The sequence below is a fragment of the Saimiri boliviensis genome, chromosome 11, assembly GCF_048565385.1.
Source record: "Saimiri boliviensis isolate mSaiBol1 chromosome 11, mSaiBol1.pri, whole genome shotgun sequence".
In the NCBI taxonomy this organism is placed as follows: Eukaryota; Metazoa; Chordata; class Mammalia; order Primates; family Cebidae; genus Saimiri; species Saimiri boliviensis.
In genome coordinates, this window is record NC_133459.1 from 45,130,428 (window position 1) to 45,147,182 (window position 16,755).

Sequence of the window (16,755 nt, forward strand, 5' to 3'; positions counted from 1 at the left end):
CTCCTGCCTCAGCCTCCCAAGTAGCTGGGACAACAGGCGTGCACCACCATGCCCAGCTAATTTTTGTATTTTTAGTAGAGACGGGGTTTCACCATGTTGATCCGGATGGTCTCCATCTCTTGACCTTGTGATAAACCTGCCTCGGCCTCCCAAAGTGCTGGAATTACAGGCATGAGCCACTGCGCCCGGCCTTTTCTATTTTTTTTTTTTTTTTGAGATGGAGTTTCAATCAATTATATTTTAATATATTAGCATTTTTCTTTTTCTTTTTCTTTTTTGAGATGGAGTTTTGCTCTTGTTACCCAGGCTGGAGTGCGATGGTGCAATCTCAGCTCACTGCAAACTCTGCCTCTCGGGTTCAAGCGATTCTCCTGCCTCAGCCTCCCAAGTAGTTGGGATTACAGGCATGTGCCACCATGCCCAACTAATTTTTGTATTTTTAGTAGAGACGGGGTTTTGCCATGTTGACCAGGCCTGTATCCAACTCCTGACCTCAGGTGATCCGCCTGCCTCAGCCTCCCAAAGTGCTAGGATTACAGGCATAAGCACCAGATCAGCCAGCATTTTTCTTGAAAAATGAACAAAGTGAGCCTGTCACTTCAAGGAAAATAACTGACAGTATTTGTTGCCAAGAAGAAAATTTAAGCTTTCAGCCAGAGGCAGCGGCTCACTCTCAGAGGCATGTGAACCAGAGCAACTCTACCTTAAATAGGAGCTGGGTAAAATGAGGCTGAAACATATTGGGCTGCATCCCCAGACAGTTAAGGCATTCTAAGTCACAGGATGAGATAGGTACGAACAAAATAAAGCTCATAAAGACCTTGCTGATACAACAGGTTGCAGTAAAGGAGCCCGCCAAAACCCACAAAAACCAAAACAGTGACAAGAGCACCCTCTCATTATCCTCACAGCTATACTACCACCAGCACCATGACAGTTTACAAATGCCATGGCAATGTTAGGAAGTTACCCTATGTGGTCTAAAAAGGGGAGGCACAAATAACCCACCCCTTGTTTAGTATATCATCAATAAATAACCATAAAATTGGCAACGAGCAGCCCTTGGGGCTGGTCTATCTATGGAATATCCATTCTTTTATTCTTTTACTTTATTTATTTTCTTTCTCTTTCTCTCTCTCTTTCCTTCCTTCCTTCCTTCATTCCTTCCTTCCTTTTCTTTCTTTCTCTTTCTCTCTTTCTCTCTCTCTCTTTTTTTTTTTTTTTTTTTTTTTTTTGAGATGGAGTCTCACTCTGTTGCCCAGGCTGGAGTGCAGTGGCCTGGGCTATTGTTTTACTTTCTTAATAAACTTGCTTTCACTTTGCACTGGGACTCGCCCTAAATTCTTTCTTGGACGAGATCCTTCTTGGATCTCTCTGCCTTCTGATCTCCCTGCCTCACTCCTACACACTCTGATAATCGATTGTTTAATGATCATTTAAAAAAACAGTTTCTGGGCTGGGCGCAGTGGCTCACACTAGTAATCCCAGCACTTTGGGAGGCCGAGGTGGGCGGATCACGAGATCAGGAGTTCAAGACCAGTCTGACCAATATGATGAAACCCTCTACTAAAAATACAAAAATTAGCTGAGCGAGGTGGTGCATGCTTGTAGTCTCAGCTACTTGGGAGGCTGAGGCAAGAGAATCGCTTGAACCCGCGAGGTGGAGGTTGCAGTAAGCAGAGATCGCGCCACTGTACTACGGCCTGGGCGACAGAGGGAGTCTCTGTTTCAAAGAAGAAACAACAACAACAACAACAAAAATCAGTTTCTGATCATGTCCCTCCTCTCCACTGGATCCCTACTGGTGATGTCAAGTGTTGTGGGTCTTCCACAATTTGAGAGGGTATATTTAAGAAAAATAATACAAAACTTCAGCAGGGTGCGGCTCATGCCTGTAATCCCAGCACTTTGGGAGGCTGAGGTGGGTGATCACTTGAGGTCAGGAGTTCGAGACCAACATGGCCAACATGGTGAAACCCCCGTCTCTACTGAAAATACAAAAATTAGTGGGTGTTGTGGTGCGCACCTGTAATCCCAGCTCCTTGGGAGGCTAAAGCAGGAGAATCGCTTGAACCCAGGAGGCGAAGGTTGCAGTGAGCTGTGATCGTGTCACTGCACCCCAGCCTGGGCAACAGAGCAAGACTCCGTTTCAAGGATCAAAAAAAAAAAAAAAAAGTAGGTACAGGTCCTTGAAAGGGGGCATGCAAATGATAGGTCCTGAAACTTAAGCTTCTTTCGTTTCACTGCAAATCTGCTTCTGCCTTCCAGTCTGGTCTCATTTTCCTCTACCTAAGAATCTTTCTCCATACAATTTCGGCCTAAGAGGCCCTTCCCGTCCCTTTTCGCCTAGCTAACTCTTTCGGTACTCAATCATCTGCTCCTAATCCTCCCTGATCCCCTAAGTAGGCTAGGGGCTTCTTCGGAGTCCCTCGCACTGCTCTAAGCATCCAGGCAGAATTATCATTGCGGGTGCCAGGTTGCTCTTTTTCCAGCAGCCTTCAGTGGATCCCTGGAGGGGCGGAGTCTGTAGGAGCGCGCGGAGTCCTGGGAGAGCGTCGGGTGGCATTCCCTCCTCTTTTCTCGCTTCAGTCCCGCCGGGTGGCGCTCACCACCTCCCCGGAACACGCGAGGTTTCTGCTGTGGTTCCGGTCGGAATTACACAGCGGCGCACGCCGACATGGCTGCGCTGACACTCAGGAGCGTCCGGGAGCTGCTGAAGCGTGTGGGCTTCGCGACGGCCCCGCGGAGACATCGACATAAGAAGAAATGGGTAAGGTCCAGCTGGGGGCGCAGGAGGGAACAGTGAGGCGGAGACTTCTCCAGTCCTTTCATTTCCCGGCCCTCTAGAACGCCTAGGCCTCTTTCCCAACTGCTTTACGGAACGTCCCCGGCACCTCCCTCTCACGTCTGTTCCGTCACAGCCTCTGTCCGCACCCCTTTTTTGTCCAGAACGTTCGTCTCTTCCACTTGTTACGTCCGCAGCCTCCTGTCTCTGCCCCTCTAAGTGGCGTCATCACCTCCGCCTTCATTATTTTAGTGATGTCACCGCCTCTTGTTCCCCAGCTGTGTCCACCTATCTTTCTGTCCCCCAGCACCCCCTTTTACTTCCCTCCCTCCCTCTCCCATTTCCCTCTCCCCCCTTTCCCTTTCCCATTCATTCTTCCCCTACATGACTTCTCCTCCTTTCCTCATTGATCTTCCAGCTGGGTCGCCCTCACCCCTCGGAAAATACCATAGCGACCTCCCCTTCCCTCCTGGGTCTCCGCCGCCCTGCAGGAAAGGATTCAGCCCCTTCCTCAACCTCCAGCTGCCTCTGGCGACCGGGAAAGGTTACAGCGACCACCCTGTCCATACTGCCGGCCTTTCCCCAAACGCAGACAAAAGGTGCAACGAATCCTCTCATCCTCTGGAATCTCCCTGCTTCTCCAGAGACCCTTTTTCTTGCCTCACTGGCAGCCCTGGAATTTCTTCTACGACCAACACGCCCCCCTGCCCACCCCAGCTGATTCCCTCTCCGCCTCCACGGTCTCGTCTTCCACAGCCACAACCTCCCTCGCACTCAGGGAGATGTTATTTTGAGTCCTCTTCCCCACTCCTGGAAAAGACCTACTGCCGCGAGCCCTGCCACTCAGGTTCCCCACCTTCCAGCCCCTATTTTGAGCAGTTCAGCATAACGGGGTCACCCCCTGTCTGTCAGCGGACCCCTTATTGCACCTGGATCCGTCCCTCGAGAATGCGGCGTCCCTGTCTTCAAGGCACGTACTTTGACCAGAACACTAACCTCTGTTACTACAGCGGATGCCCTTCGGCTTTTGGAACCAGCCCTGCAATCTCCTCTCCCCTTGCCCAGCGGTCCCCGGGAAGGAGCCCGTTGACCTCCCCTCAGCTCACTCATATACCCTTGGAAACTGGACTCATGATTTCGCCTCCTCCTACTCATAGGACCCCGGGAACTTGCCTCAAGATTTCACCTCCCCTTGCTGGCCGACCAGTGGAAACTAGTCCTGTGGCCTCCCCAACCCTTTCTCACAGAGTTCTGGAAACTGGGCTGGTGATCTCTCTGCCCTCTCACTGGTCCTCAGGGAGACGTTATAATGACCCCCTTCCTTCCCCAGCATCTTCACCACCTACTGGCAGCTTTTACTGTGGCAGCCCTAAGCCTCCAGACTCTTGTGAACCCAAACCACAGCTTGACCTACCCCTTGAGAAAAATTGTTGTGGCTCCCCACTCTCTTCTCAGGCAGGCATGCCTGGCTCTCCCAGCTCACCTCGGGAGGGCTCTTATCATTATTCCCATCTTTCCTCAGAGGCCTACGTGCCTACCCCTGGGAGTCCTTGCTGTGCCACCCACCTGTGCTCTGGGAGTACTGATTCTCCTTGCTCACCCCAGTTCCAGGCTCCCAGGAAGGCTTGCTTTGAGTCCCTTCTCTCCTGGGAGGCAGGTGGGAACTCTTACCTCATCCTCACCCCGGACGCCACAATTTCTGGTCCTCCCTGTTCCCAGGAACCATCTCTTCCCCACTGTCCTCATTCTGGCCTTTCCTCCTTCCCTTCACCCCCGGGCAATCAGTTTATATCTCCACCCCAGCCACTCCCCCACAGAAGCTACAATGAACCCCCTCTTCCCACCCCAGCTTCCCCCCAAGTGAAGTCCCCTAAATCCTTAGAGTTAAGACAGTCACATACTCCCCACAGGTGTCACTCCCTAGTCAGCACTCCCCAGCACACCCCTTCTGGCCAGCCCAAGCCTGCTAAGGCCAGCACCTCTCCCCCACCTCCCTCCCACCTCTCTGGTCCTTCTTGTATGGAGCCATCCATCACAACTCCTTCAAATTCCAGCCCCAAAGAACTTCCCCCAGGGACTGCCTTACCAACTGCGGTCCCTAGAACCCTCAAAACTATTAGCCCCAGTTCTCTTCCCTTCTGCCTTCCTTGTGATCCTGTCTCGCCCAATAGTTATGCTCAGAGCAGCCCCCATGGGCCCCCCTGCAAAACCCATATATACTCTGTGGTTCCCTCCCCTGCCCATCCCTGCCCACTGTCTGGCTCCCTCAATCACTCGACAGGCCCGCCTCCCATTGTGCCTCTGTGTGACACCTATAGCACTCCCAGGGGCCCACCCCAACCTCGTTGCCAGCCTGTGGTGCCTCCTTGTTCTACTCACATCTATTCTTTTATCCCTTTGAGAACATCCTTTGATCCTCAAAGTTTACCCATTGTCCCCCGAGTCCGGGCCTACCCTGACACTGTCCCTTGTGGCCTCCATATCTACCCTGTGGCCTCTCAAGGCCCTTGCAAAGAGCCCCTGCAGATCCCCTACAGCTGCCCTTTGCCTTCATCCAAGGATTCCAGCTGTAGCACTAATCCCAGCTGTAGTTCAACTGTTATTAGCGAATGCCAGAGTAGTGACAGCCAGAGCAGGAGTTCCTACCAAAGCCAAATTCAGAGCCAAAGCAAGAGTCCGCATCATGGCACAAGTCAGAGCCGGAGCAAGAGCCATCATTTGAGCAGAAGTCCGAGCCAGAAAAGGAGTCCCTATCCTAGCAGAAGCCGGAGCGGGAGCCGTAGTCCTCAACAAAACACAAGTCAGGGCCAGAGTGAGAGTCCCCACCTTAGCATAAATGAGCGCCAGGGTGAGAGTCCCCAAATTAGCAGAGGTCAGGGCAAGAGCAAGAGTCTCCACCATCGGAAAAGTCGGAACCGGAGCAAGAGTACCCAACGTGGCAAAGGTCAAGGCCAGAGCAAGAGTCCCCAACATAGCAGGAGCCAGAGCAAGAGTCCCAGCAGGGGCAAAAGTCATAGTCAGAGCAAGAGTCCTCACCATAACAAGAAATGAGGGCCAGAGCAAAAGTTCTGACCAGACCAGAAATCTAGGCCAGAGCAAGGCATAGATAGTAACAAGATTGCCAGCAATAGCAAGCATCCCAGCTGCAGCAACCAGGACCAACTTGTGGACTCCCCATCTGAAGTCTTCATTTCTCTTTTACTCTACCTCCTTGCTCTTATCCTTTTGTCCTTCTCTGCTACCCTCATAGCAGTCATCCTACAAGTCCCTGTTTTAGTTCACACCTCAAGATTCTGTGGGCCCTCCTTATGCTACCTTTCTGGGGTCTGGAAACTCTCCCAACATGACCCTCAACTGTCTGATTCTGAGCATTGTGCTATAGTCACTGCATAACGGTAGGTAAGTTACCCACATCTTTCCATCAAACTGAAATGTTGTTAATTTTTTTTGTATGCTACTGAGCTGTCAGTTAGTAGTGCTCACATAATCTAGTAGACGTCAAAGTGCTTTGGAACATAGAAGGACTGTTCAGAGGAAAAGGGCCTTTTGCTTTTAAGCTCAAAGCTTCCCAGAGCCTCCATAGTTTCTCCTAACCTTCTGCAGGCTCTCCTCAAGAGTCCTCTCCTGAGCTGCCATTCTCCTAAGTTCCTCTTACTCCAAGGTTCCCCTTCTTGATGACCCCTGCACAGTACTGTGAGAGTTATGTCTTTATCTGACAACCCTGGGATGGGAAGACCTACTCTCCATTACTTTTCTCTCTCATACTTCTCTGGCAGGTAGGCAGGATGCAAAAGCAGGAGTAGGCACTAGCTGGATCCAAGTTTGCCCTCTGGCTCTTAGGTGGGGTCAGGTAGTAGGGAGTAGAGGCAAGACTGGGAAAACCAATAAGCCTGTCCTTTGTCTTTTAGGCTGCCACAGAGCCCAAATTCCCTGCTGTTCGACTGGCTCTGCAGAATTTTGACATGACTTACAGTGTGCAGTTTGGAAATCTTTGGCCGTCAATCCGTGTCAGTCTCCTCTCAGAGCAGAAGTATGGTGCACTGGTCAATAACTTTGCTGCCTGGGATCATGTGAGTGCTAAGCTGGAGCAGCTGAATGCCAAGGACTTTGTGAAGGAAGCCATCTCCCACTGGGAACTGCAGTCTGAGGGTAGCCAATCTACAGCCCCATCCCCTCCTTCTTGGGCCTGCAGTCCAAATCTTCGATGCTTCACTTTTGCCAAAGGAGATGTCAGTCGCTTCCCTCCTGCCAGGTAGGATCTGGAGCCATGACTGGAGCAGACTGAGTGCAGGCTGGACGTGGATATGACGAGACCCAGCATGTACCCTCTGTAATAAAGACCATAGTATTGCTAATACTTAACGGCATGTTTATACAGGCTAGGCATTTTTTTGAGGTGCTGTATATATGTTATCTCTTTTTGTTCTGTCAACAGCCTTATGAAGTAGGTAATATTATTGTTCCTCTTTTACACTTGGGGAAATTGAGGTACAGAGAAGTTAAGATTCTTCCTTGCTTTAGGTCCCTCAGATGGTAAGAGGTGTGGATAGTATTTAGACCCGGAACCCACTCTGCTCTATGTCTCTGGTAGAAAACAGCCACCTTTCACATGAGCACTCACAAGGCGCTCTCAAGTTGAAATGTGTGTCATTCACAGTAACTTCTCATTTCGCCCTCACAGCCACCCATCAAAGTGAATAGGAAAAGTAACTTCGCCGGGCGCAGTGGCTCACGCCTCTAATCCCAGCACTTTGGGAGGCTGAGGCGGGTGGATCACGAGGTCAAGAGATCGAGACCATCCTGGTCAACATGGTGAAACCCCGTCTCTACTAAAAAAAATACAAAAAATTAGCTGGGCATGGTGGCGTGTGCCTGTAATCCCAGCTACTCAGGACGCTGAGGCAGGAGAATCGCCTGAACCCAGGAGGCAGCGGTTGCGGTGAGCCGAGATCGCACCGTTGCACTCTAGCCTGGGTAACAAGAGCGAAACTCTGTCTCGGAAAAAAAAAAGAAAAAAAAAAGAAAAGTAACTTCATGGTAGCAAAGAGGTAGTGGGACTTTCCTAGGAAATAGGGCTGGCCTAGGGGCACAAAGCTGGTACTAGACTGGGAAAAAGAAAGGAGAACTTCCAGTTTCTTAATCCAATGCTAATTTATATGAACTTGAGTGAGAAAGGACTCCAGAATCAAATGCTGAATTGCGGTTTAACAATTGGCCGGGCGCGGTGGCTCAAGCCTGTAATCCCAGCACTTTGGGAGGCCGAGGTGGGCGGATCACGAGGTCAAGAGATCGAGACCATCCTGGTCAACATGGTGAAACCCCGTCTCTACTAAAAAATACAAAAAATTAGCTGGGCATGGTGGCGCGTGCCTGTAATCCCAGCTACTCAGGAGGCTGAGGCAGGAGCATTGCCTGAACCCAGGAGGCGGAGGTTGCGGTGAGCCGAGATCGCGCCATTGCACTCCAGCCTGGGTAACAAGAGCGAAACTCCGTCTCAAAAAAAAAAAAAAAAAAAAAAAAAAAAAACAATTAAGGAGCGCTCAATATTAGTTGTAGGGTATGGGTATTGATTTTTGAAAGACTGATTGATTTTTTTTTTTTTTTTGAGCTGGAGTCTCATCCTGTCACCCAGGCTGAAGTGCAATGGTGTGATCTCAGCTGACTGCAACCTCCGCCTCCTGAGTTCAAGCGATTCTCCTGCCTAAGCCTCCCAAGTAACTGGGATTACAGGCACACGCCACCATGCCTGGCTAATTTTTTGTATCTTTAGTAGAGATGGGGTTTTACCATGCTGGCCAGGCTGGTCTCAAACTCCTGACCTCATGGTCTGCCGGCCTCGGCCTCCTGAAGTGCTGGGATTATAGGTGTGAGCCACTGCGCCTGGCTTTTTTTTTGAGATGGAGCCTCTCGACTAGCTGGGATTACAGGCGTGTGCCACCACACCTGGCTAATTTTTGTATTTTTAGTAGAAATGGGGTTTCACCATGTTGGTCAGGCTGATCTCAAACTCCTGAACTTGTATCCACCCACCTTGGCCTCCCAAAGTGCTGGAATTACAGGTGTGAGCCACCGTGCCAGGCCTGACTGATTGATTTATTTAAAAATACTGTCTACCAAATGCTTGGCATTTAAGTGCCTGGAAGCACAAGCCCTCATAGAGCTTCCAGTTTAGTGAGGAAGACAGCTATTAATAAACTGTAATTGGCTCGGCACGGTGGCTCACACCTGTAATCCCAGCACTTTTCGAGGCTGAGATGGTCAGATCACCTGAGGTGAAGAGTTCAAAACCAGTCTGGGCAACATGGTCAAACCTCATCTCTACTAAATATACAAAAATTAGCCAGGCGTGGTGGCTGACACCTGTAGTCCCAGCTACTCAGGAAACTGAGGCAGGAAAATTGCTTGAACCCAGGAGACGGAAACAGATTGCGCCACTGCACTCTAGCCAGGGTGGCAGAGCAAGACTCCATCTCAAAAAAAATAAAACACTGTAATTGTCGACTGTGCATGGCAACTCATGCCTATAATCCATGCTCTGTGAAAGGCCAAGGCAGGAAGAAAGATAGTTGAGCTCAGGAGTTCAAGACCAGCCTGGGAAACATACTGAGACCCTGGCTCTACAGAAAAATACAAAAATTAGCTGAGTGTGTTGGTGGATCCCTGAAGTCCCAGCTACGGAGGAGAGTGAGGCAGGAGGATTGCTTGAACCTGGGAGGTCGAGGCCATATTGAGCCAATATTGCACCACTCCACTCCAGCCTGGGTGACACAGCGAGACCCTGTCTCCAAAAAAAAGAAAAAACAAACAGACAAAACCAAAAAAACTCCATCAAAACTATAATGGTGATAAGTGCCATAGAGGAAAAATACAAGATGCTAAGGTCTTTTTTTTTTTTTTTTTTTTTTTTGAGATGGAGTCTTGCTCTGTCACCCGAGTTGGAGTACAATGACGTGATCTCGGCTCACTGTAGCCTCTGCCTCCCGGGTTCAACTGATTCTCCTGCCTTGGCCTCCCTAGTAGCTGGGAGTACAGGTGCCCGCCTGTAATTTTTTGTATTTTTAGAAGAGATGAGGTTTTTTAGAAGAGATGGCTAATTTTTTGTATTTTTAAAAGAGACAGGTTTTCACTGTGTTGGTTAGGCTAGTCTCAAACTCCTGACCTCATGATCCACCTGCCTCAGCCTCCCAAAGTGCTGGGATTATAGGTGTGAGCCACCACACCTGGCCTAAGGTCTTCTAATTAGGAAATCTAACCCTGTCTTTTCTGAGGAAGTGAAATTTAAGCTAAGATGTGAAAAGTAGAAATTAAAGCTGATGGCATGGAGGTGGGGATCAGGGATCATGCTTGAGAGGCCAAGCATGAAGCTATAGAAGCAAGCAGGGGCCTGATTATGAAGGTCTTATAGGCCCTATGGTTTTGGATACTTTCTTTTTTTTTTTTTTGAGACGGAGTTTCGCTCTTGTTACCCAGGCTGGAGTGCAATGGCGCTATCTCGGCTCACCGCAACCTCCGCCTCCTGGGTTCAAGCAATTCTCCTGCCTCAGCCTCCTGAGTAGCTGGGATTACAGGCACGTGCCACCATGTCCAGCTAATTTTCTGTATTTTTAGTAGAGACGGGATTTCACCATGTTGACCAGGATGGTCTTGATCTCTTGACCTCGTGATCCACCCGCCTCAGCCTCCCAAAGTGCTGAGATTACAGGCGTGAGCCACCGCGCCTGGCCTTTTTTTTTTTTTTTTTTTTGAGATAGAGTTTCACTCTGTCAGCCAGGCTGGAATGCAGGGGGGTGATCTCGGCTCACTGCAAACTCTGCCTCCTGGGTTCAATTGATTCTCCTGCCTCAGCCTTCAGAGTAGCTGGGACTGCAGGCGCCCACCACCATGCCTGGCTAATTTTTTTTTTTTTTTTTTGAGATGGAGTCTCACCCTGTTGCCTAGGCTGGAGTGCAATGGCGCGATCTTGGCTCACTGCAACCTCTACCTCCTGGGTTCAAGTGATTCTCCCGCCTAAGCCTCCCGAGTAGCTGGGATTACAGGTGTCTACCACCATGCCTAACTAATTTTTTTTATTTTTAGTAGAGATAGGGTTTCACTATGTTGGCCAGGCTGGTCTTGAACTCCTGACCTCAGGTGATCCACTCACCTTGACCTCCCAAATTGCTGGGATTACAGGTGTGAACCACTGTGCCTGGCCGGATTTTTGTATTTTTAGTAGAGACAGGGTTTCACCATGTTGGCCAGGCTGGTCTCAAACTCCTGACCTCAAGTGATCTGCCCGCCTTGGCCTCCCAAAGTGCTGGGATAACAGGGTGCCACTGCACCCAGCCTAAATATGAATTTTTAAATTATGATTCTGGGCACTGCATGAAATACAGATTGGAGGGGGTCAAGGCTGGAAATGGGCATATAAATTAGGAGACTTGCAATAGTCCTAGCCTCTGGCTTGGAGGAATACTGTATGCTTATGAAGATTGAGAGATGAGGAGAGAGAGAGAGAGAGAGAGAGCGAGCGAGAGAGAGCGAGCGCGAGCGTGAGCAAGCTGGAAAAGTATATGGACGTGCCATATGTGGGAATCTTGAATGCCAGGAGCTTGCAGATTTGGGGAAGAGGATTTTTCTGGTGGCCATGAGTGGCTTGCAAATGATTGGAATTGCCAGGGCTGCATGGCTTTGGGCCTTGTGCCCTTTAGTACATATTGCTGTGAATGTCCAAGATCAGTTAGGCAGCTGAAGGGCAGTGATGTACAGTGGTTATAAGCCTGAGCTTTTGAGTCAGGCAAACCTGGATTTGGACCCTGCTTCACCACTTATTAGACATATGGCATTGGATAACTGAGCCTTGATTTCCTTATCTGGAAAGCAATAATAGCTAACTCTATAGCTCATTATGTGCCAGCCACTATTCCAAGCACTTGACATATTAATTCCTTCAATCCTCACAGTAACCCTATCTGGGAGGTACTCTTGCAGATGAAGAAATTGAGGCACAAAAAAGAAAAAAAAAAAAAAAAACAAAGAAAAAGAAAAGAAACTGAGGCACAAAGAATTTGAGAAATTTGCTGAAAGTCACACAACTAATGAGCAACTGTGCTGGGTTTGAGGTTTAGTTAGTCTGGCTCTAGAATTCAGGTTCACCTCCCTTATAGAGTTGTAGCGAGGATTAAATCAAATTACGCATATTAAACATATTAAACACCTAGCACAGTGCCTGCAATATAGCACTTATCAGTAGTACCACCAGTGTTGGTTCTCTTTGTATTTTTTGTAGAGAAGGGGTTTTGCCATGTTACCCTGGCTGGTCTCACATTCCTGGACTCAAGCTATCTGCCTGCCTCAGCCTCCCAAAGTGCTGGGATTACAGATGTTAAGCCACTCTGCCCAGCCTTCAGTATTGATTCTCATTAAAGTTATGCTCAGGAAGATAATTTTAGTCACTGTATAGTGGGTGATCGATTGGGCCAGAGTTAATGTCAATTTGGAAGCATTGACATTAAGCAGAACCATGGGGTAAGAACCATGTTGATTGAGGAACTCCTGAGATCGGTAAGGGAGCAGGCCACGGCACATTTCTGGAGGTTTTTTGTCCTTTCACCAAAACCCCTATAAGTTTGTTTTGTTTTTTTCCCCTTCTGATTCTGATGGGTTCCCTATGAAATCAAAAGGATCCCAGGAGTTCAATGATCTATTCAGGAAGTACAGAAATTGTCTGCAAAATTGTAGTTTTTTTTTTTTTTGAGACGGAGTTTCGCTCGTTACCCAGGCTGGAGTGCAATGGCGCGATCTCGGCTCACCGCAACCTCCGCCTCCTGGGTTCAGGCAATTCTCCTGCCTCAGCCTCCTGAGTACCTGGGACTACAGGCACGTGCCACCATGCCCAGCTAATTTTTTGTATTTTTAGTAGAGACGGGGTTTCACCATGTTGACCAGGATGGTCTCAATCTCTTGACCTCGTGATCCACCCGCCTCAGCCTCCCAAAGTGCTGGGATTACATGCTTGAGCCACTGCACCCGGCTTGTGCTTTTCTTAGATTTCTCAGTCTTTTGGTTATTCTCTTTTGTGAGGGCTGAGGTACACAGTTTCACCAACAACCCAAGCATGATTTGTCTTTGAAAATATCAAATATCAAGCATGAGCCTATTTGTGAATGCTGGAGGCTGGAGGTGTTAGAGTCTTAGGACTGGGGATTGTAGCTCTTGTAGCTGACCCTCAGTGGTGCTATACTTTGTCTTATGCCTTGTCTCCCAGACCTATCCTGTGAGGGTTTCTGTCTCCTTGAGTCTGTCCCCAAGCCTGTCCTTGCTGAGCTACCTCTCAGGCAGGGGAATGACTGCTCACCACCAACTTCTCTTGTGACAACTGGCCTGGGAGTAGGGAGTCCTGTGACATGAGCCTGCTGATCCATCCCTCCCGCTCTATTCATGCTGTTGCTGCCTCTGGTATCTCTGTCTCTAATTGTGTTTCTTCTAGCCTACCTAGCTTTCTAAAACTTGGGTCTATTTGATCATGTCGTTTTTCTTAAAATGTTTTGGTAACTGCTTATAGATTGTAGTTCACACTCCTTAGCATAGAGTTTAAGACCTTTCACAATCTGGCCTCAATCTATTTTCCAACCTCAATCGCATGTATTTTGTGTTTCTGTCATGTCAGATTTCTCACTATTTCTGAAAGAAGCTATGAGTTTGTATGCTTCTGTGCCTGTGCTCATTCTTTTTTCTTTTGTTTGGACTGCTTCTCTTCCATTATTACCTAATGAAGGCCTTCTATTCGTCCATCAGGCCCAGCTCAAGTAACTCAGACAAGCACAATTGATGGCACTTCTCTCTGAATCCATGAAGCCCTTTGTATCTCAATATGTAACCCAATAAAACTAACTTCCTACTATGTGCCAGGTCCTTTTCCAGGTGCTGGGGGATAGTACAATGGACAAAGCAGATGAAATCTCTGCACTTATGGAGCTAACATTCTAATGGGGGGAAATAGGGAAAAATGCATACATGCCTACACACATGCACACACACCTCTGTACATATTGTTGTAGAATATTCAGGAGACTGGAGAGACCAATGGGTAAAACAGGAGGATTTTATTAGGGTGATCATCGGATTAGTATCCCAAGGCTGAGCAAAGGAGAAAGAAAATGGGATATTTTTATTCATCCAGGATAAGGTAGCAGCTAACAAGTTTACAGAAGCCAGAACAAAGAACAATTAATTTGTAACATGTCTTGTGATGCACGTTACATTTGAAAAACAGCATTTTGAGAAGTGGCATTGAACATTCTTTGGGTGTTATCTTGCCCTGTGACCTTGCAGCTGGTCAGCAAGAAAAACAGGAGTCTTGAGATGTCTGGGAACTTTGCTGAGAATGTGGGGAGAATAGATAAAGTAGGTTTTACAGGGAGTTAGTTAATTTTAAGCAGAACTGGGGGTTAGGTTTTATATCAAACAACACACAACACAGCAAAATTTACTTATTAAATAGCAAATACAAATTATAGGTTTTTACTATTATTGCTATTATTTAATTCCCTTCTTCAATATAAAGTGAATAATAAGTGCTTTAAAGAAAAATAATGCAAGGTAGGGAGGTGGAAGGTGATGACAATTAGGGTCTGTGATTTTAGAACACTTATTTTTGAGATGGGATCTCACTATCTTGCCCAGACTGGCTTTGAACTCCTGGGCTTAAGTGAGCCTCCTTCATCAGACTCCCAGGTAGCTGGGATTACAGGTGTATATCATCATGCCCAGCTTTGGTGGCTGTTACTTTATATAGAGTAGTGAGTAGTCAAGGAATGCCAGTCTTTTTGATGTAACTTTTGAGGAGAGACCTGAAAGAAGTGAGGAAGCAAATCAGGGATACTTGAGGGAGGAGTGTTGCAGGTAGAAGGTGTAGCAACTGCAGAAGCCTTAAACAGGAGCATGTGTGGCTTAATTAAGGAACAGCAAGGTGGCTAGTCTGTCTATATTGGAGTGATTTTTTTTTTTAGATGGAGTTTTGGTCTTTTTTGCACAGCCTGGGGTGCAATGGCATGATTTGATCTGGAACTCCTGACCTCAGATGATCGCCTGCCTCAGCCTCCCAAAGTGCTGGGATTACAGGCATGTGCCTGGACTGATCTGTGTTTTTAAAGGATCATTCGAGGCTGGGTACTCCTATAATCCCAGCACCTTCGGAGGCTGAGGTGAGTGGATCACCTGAGGTCAGGCATTCCATACCAGCCTGGTCAACGTAGTGAAACCCTGTCTCTACTAAAAATACAAAAAATTAGCCGGGTGTGGTGGCAGGTGCCTGTAATTTCAGCTACTCAGGAGGCTGAGAGGATAATCACTTGAACCCGGGAGGCAGAGGTTGCAGTGAGCCGAGATCGTGCCACCGAACTCCAGCCTGGGCAACGAAAGTGAAACTCCGTCTCAAAATAAATAAATAAAGGATCATTCTGGCTCCTGTATAGATGAATGATTAAGTGTCTAAGTATGGGTCTGAGAAATGAGTTTTTACTGTTTGGAGTTCAGGCCCCAGAGGGCATGGACTTGGTAGCCTTGACTCCCAGTGGGTGTCCTGACCTGGAATTTGACAATGAAGTGGTCTCCTCTTTTCCAGACCTGGCAACCTGGGTGTCATGGACTACTACCTGATGGATGCTGCCTCCTTGCTGCCTGTCCTGGCCCTTGGCCTGCAGCCCAGGGACATCGTGCTTGACCTATGTGCAGCTCCTGGGGGAAAGACGCTAGCGTTGCTTCAGACTGGCTGTTGCCGTAAGTCAGGGTGCTGGTGTTTTTTGTTTTTTCTTTTAATTTAATTTTTTTTAGAGTGCTGGTGTTTTGGGCAGAGAGAGCTCCCCACATCACCTAGTCCCAGGTACATTGAATATGGTAGGTTTGGCTGGGTGCGGTGGCTCATGCCTGTAATCCCAGCGCTTTGGGAGGCTGAGGCAGGTGGATCACCTGAGGTCAGGAGTTCCAGACCTGCCTGGTCAACATGGTGAAATATAAAAATTAGCCAGGTGTAGTGGCACACTCCTGTAATATAAGCTACTCAGGAGGCTGAGGCAGAAGAATTGCTTGAACCTGGGAGGTGGAGGTTACAGTGAGCCGAGACTGTGCCACTGCACTCCAGCCTTGGTGACGGAGTGAAATCCTGTCTCACCAAAAAAAAAAAAAAAAAAAAAAGGGATAGGTTCTCTGGTCCCAAAGTCAGAGTGGAGAGTAATACTTACTTGCTAAGCTTGTGTATTTTTTCTTCTTGCCATTAATTCCTCTCTTTCTCTGTCAGTTGGTCAAGAAAGATTGCTGAGCAAGTTGTCTGAAGGCAGATTAAAGTAAGGCTCTGATCAGTTGATCACATGACACTCACCTCTCTTCATCTGTTTACTTTTCCTCTAAGGTTAAGCCTACCAGCTAAAATGGTAAGACCTGCCTGCAGCCACCATTTATATGTTTTATGTGCCAGGCCTGCTGGCTCCTGTCTTAATCACAGAACTTTGGGAGGCTGAGGCAGGTGGATCACCTGAGGTCAGGAGTTCAAAACCAGCCTGACCAATATGGTGAAACCCCGTCTCTACTAAAAATACAAAAAATTAGATGGCCGTGGTGGCAGTCACCTGTAATCCCAGCTACTTGTGAGGCTGAGGCAGGATAATTGCTTGAATCTGGGAGGCAGAGTTTGCAGTGAGCCAAGAACATGCCATTGCATTCCAGCCTGGCCAAAAAGAGCAAAACTCCATCTCATTAAAAAAAAAAAAAAAAAAAAATTATATATATATATATATATATATATATATACACACACACACACACACACACACACACCATATATATACACCTACATACATACATAGATATATATATATGTATATATATATATATATATATACATAGATATATATATATATATATAACATAAGCTTTATATATCACTCTTCCAGGCTTTATGTGCTTCAACCTTACTCTGCTACTCTCTGTTGCCT

General features: G+C 47.8%; 2 protein-coding genes across 3 annotated transcripts in view; both read left to right on the plus strand.

Moving 5' to 3' along the window:
• The first annotated feature begins 2,598 nt into the window (after window positions 1–2,598).
• NSUN4 (NOP2/Sun RNA methyltransferase 4) overlaps window positions 2,599–16,755 on the plus strand; it is a 32,089-nt gene continuing 17,932 nt past the window's right edge. Inside the window, exons 1-3 of one of the 2 annotated variants that reach the window (XM_010347391.3) lie at window positions 2,599–2,770; window positions 6,694–7,037; window positions 15,390–15,544. In XM_010347391.3, the coding sequence (XP_010345693.1) occupies window positions 2,678–2,770; window positions 6,694–7,037; window positions 15,390–15,544 (592 nt within the window). In that variant the 5' untranslated portion in view covers window positions 2,599–2,677. The remainder of the gene's footprint in view (window positions 2,771–6,693; window positions 7,038–15,389; window positions 15,545–16,755) is intronic. The other variant, XM_010347390.3, reaches the window with a different exon arrangement.
• Window positions 3,122–6,661, plus strand: LOC141580397 (sperm head and tail associated protein-like). Its single transcript, XM_074381503.1, has one exon. It carries the CDS (start codon window positions 3,170–3,172, stop codon window positions 5,834–5,836), a length of 2,667 nt encoding a protein of 888 aa, XP_074237604.1. The 5' UTR covers window positions 3,122–3,169; the 3' UTR covers window positions 5,837–6,661.

Coding starts and splice junctions, on each gene's coding strand:
- LOC141580397 (XM_074381503.1), top strand. CDS start 3,170: ATGACTTCTCCTCCTTTCCTCATTGATCTTCCAGCTGGGTCGCCCTCA.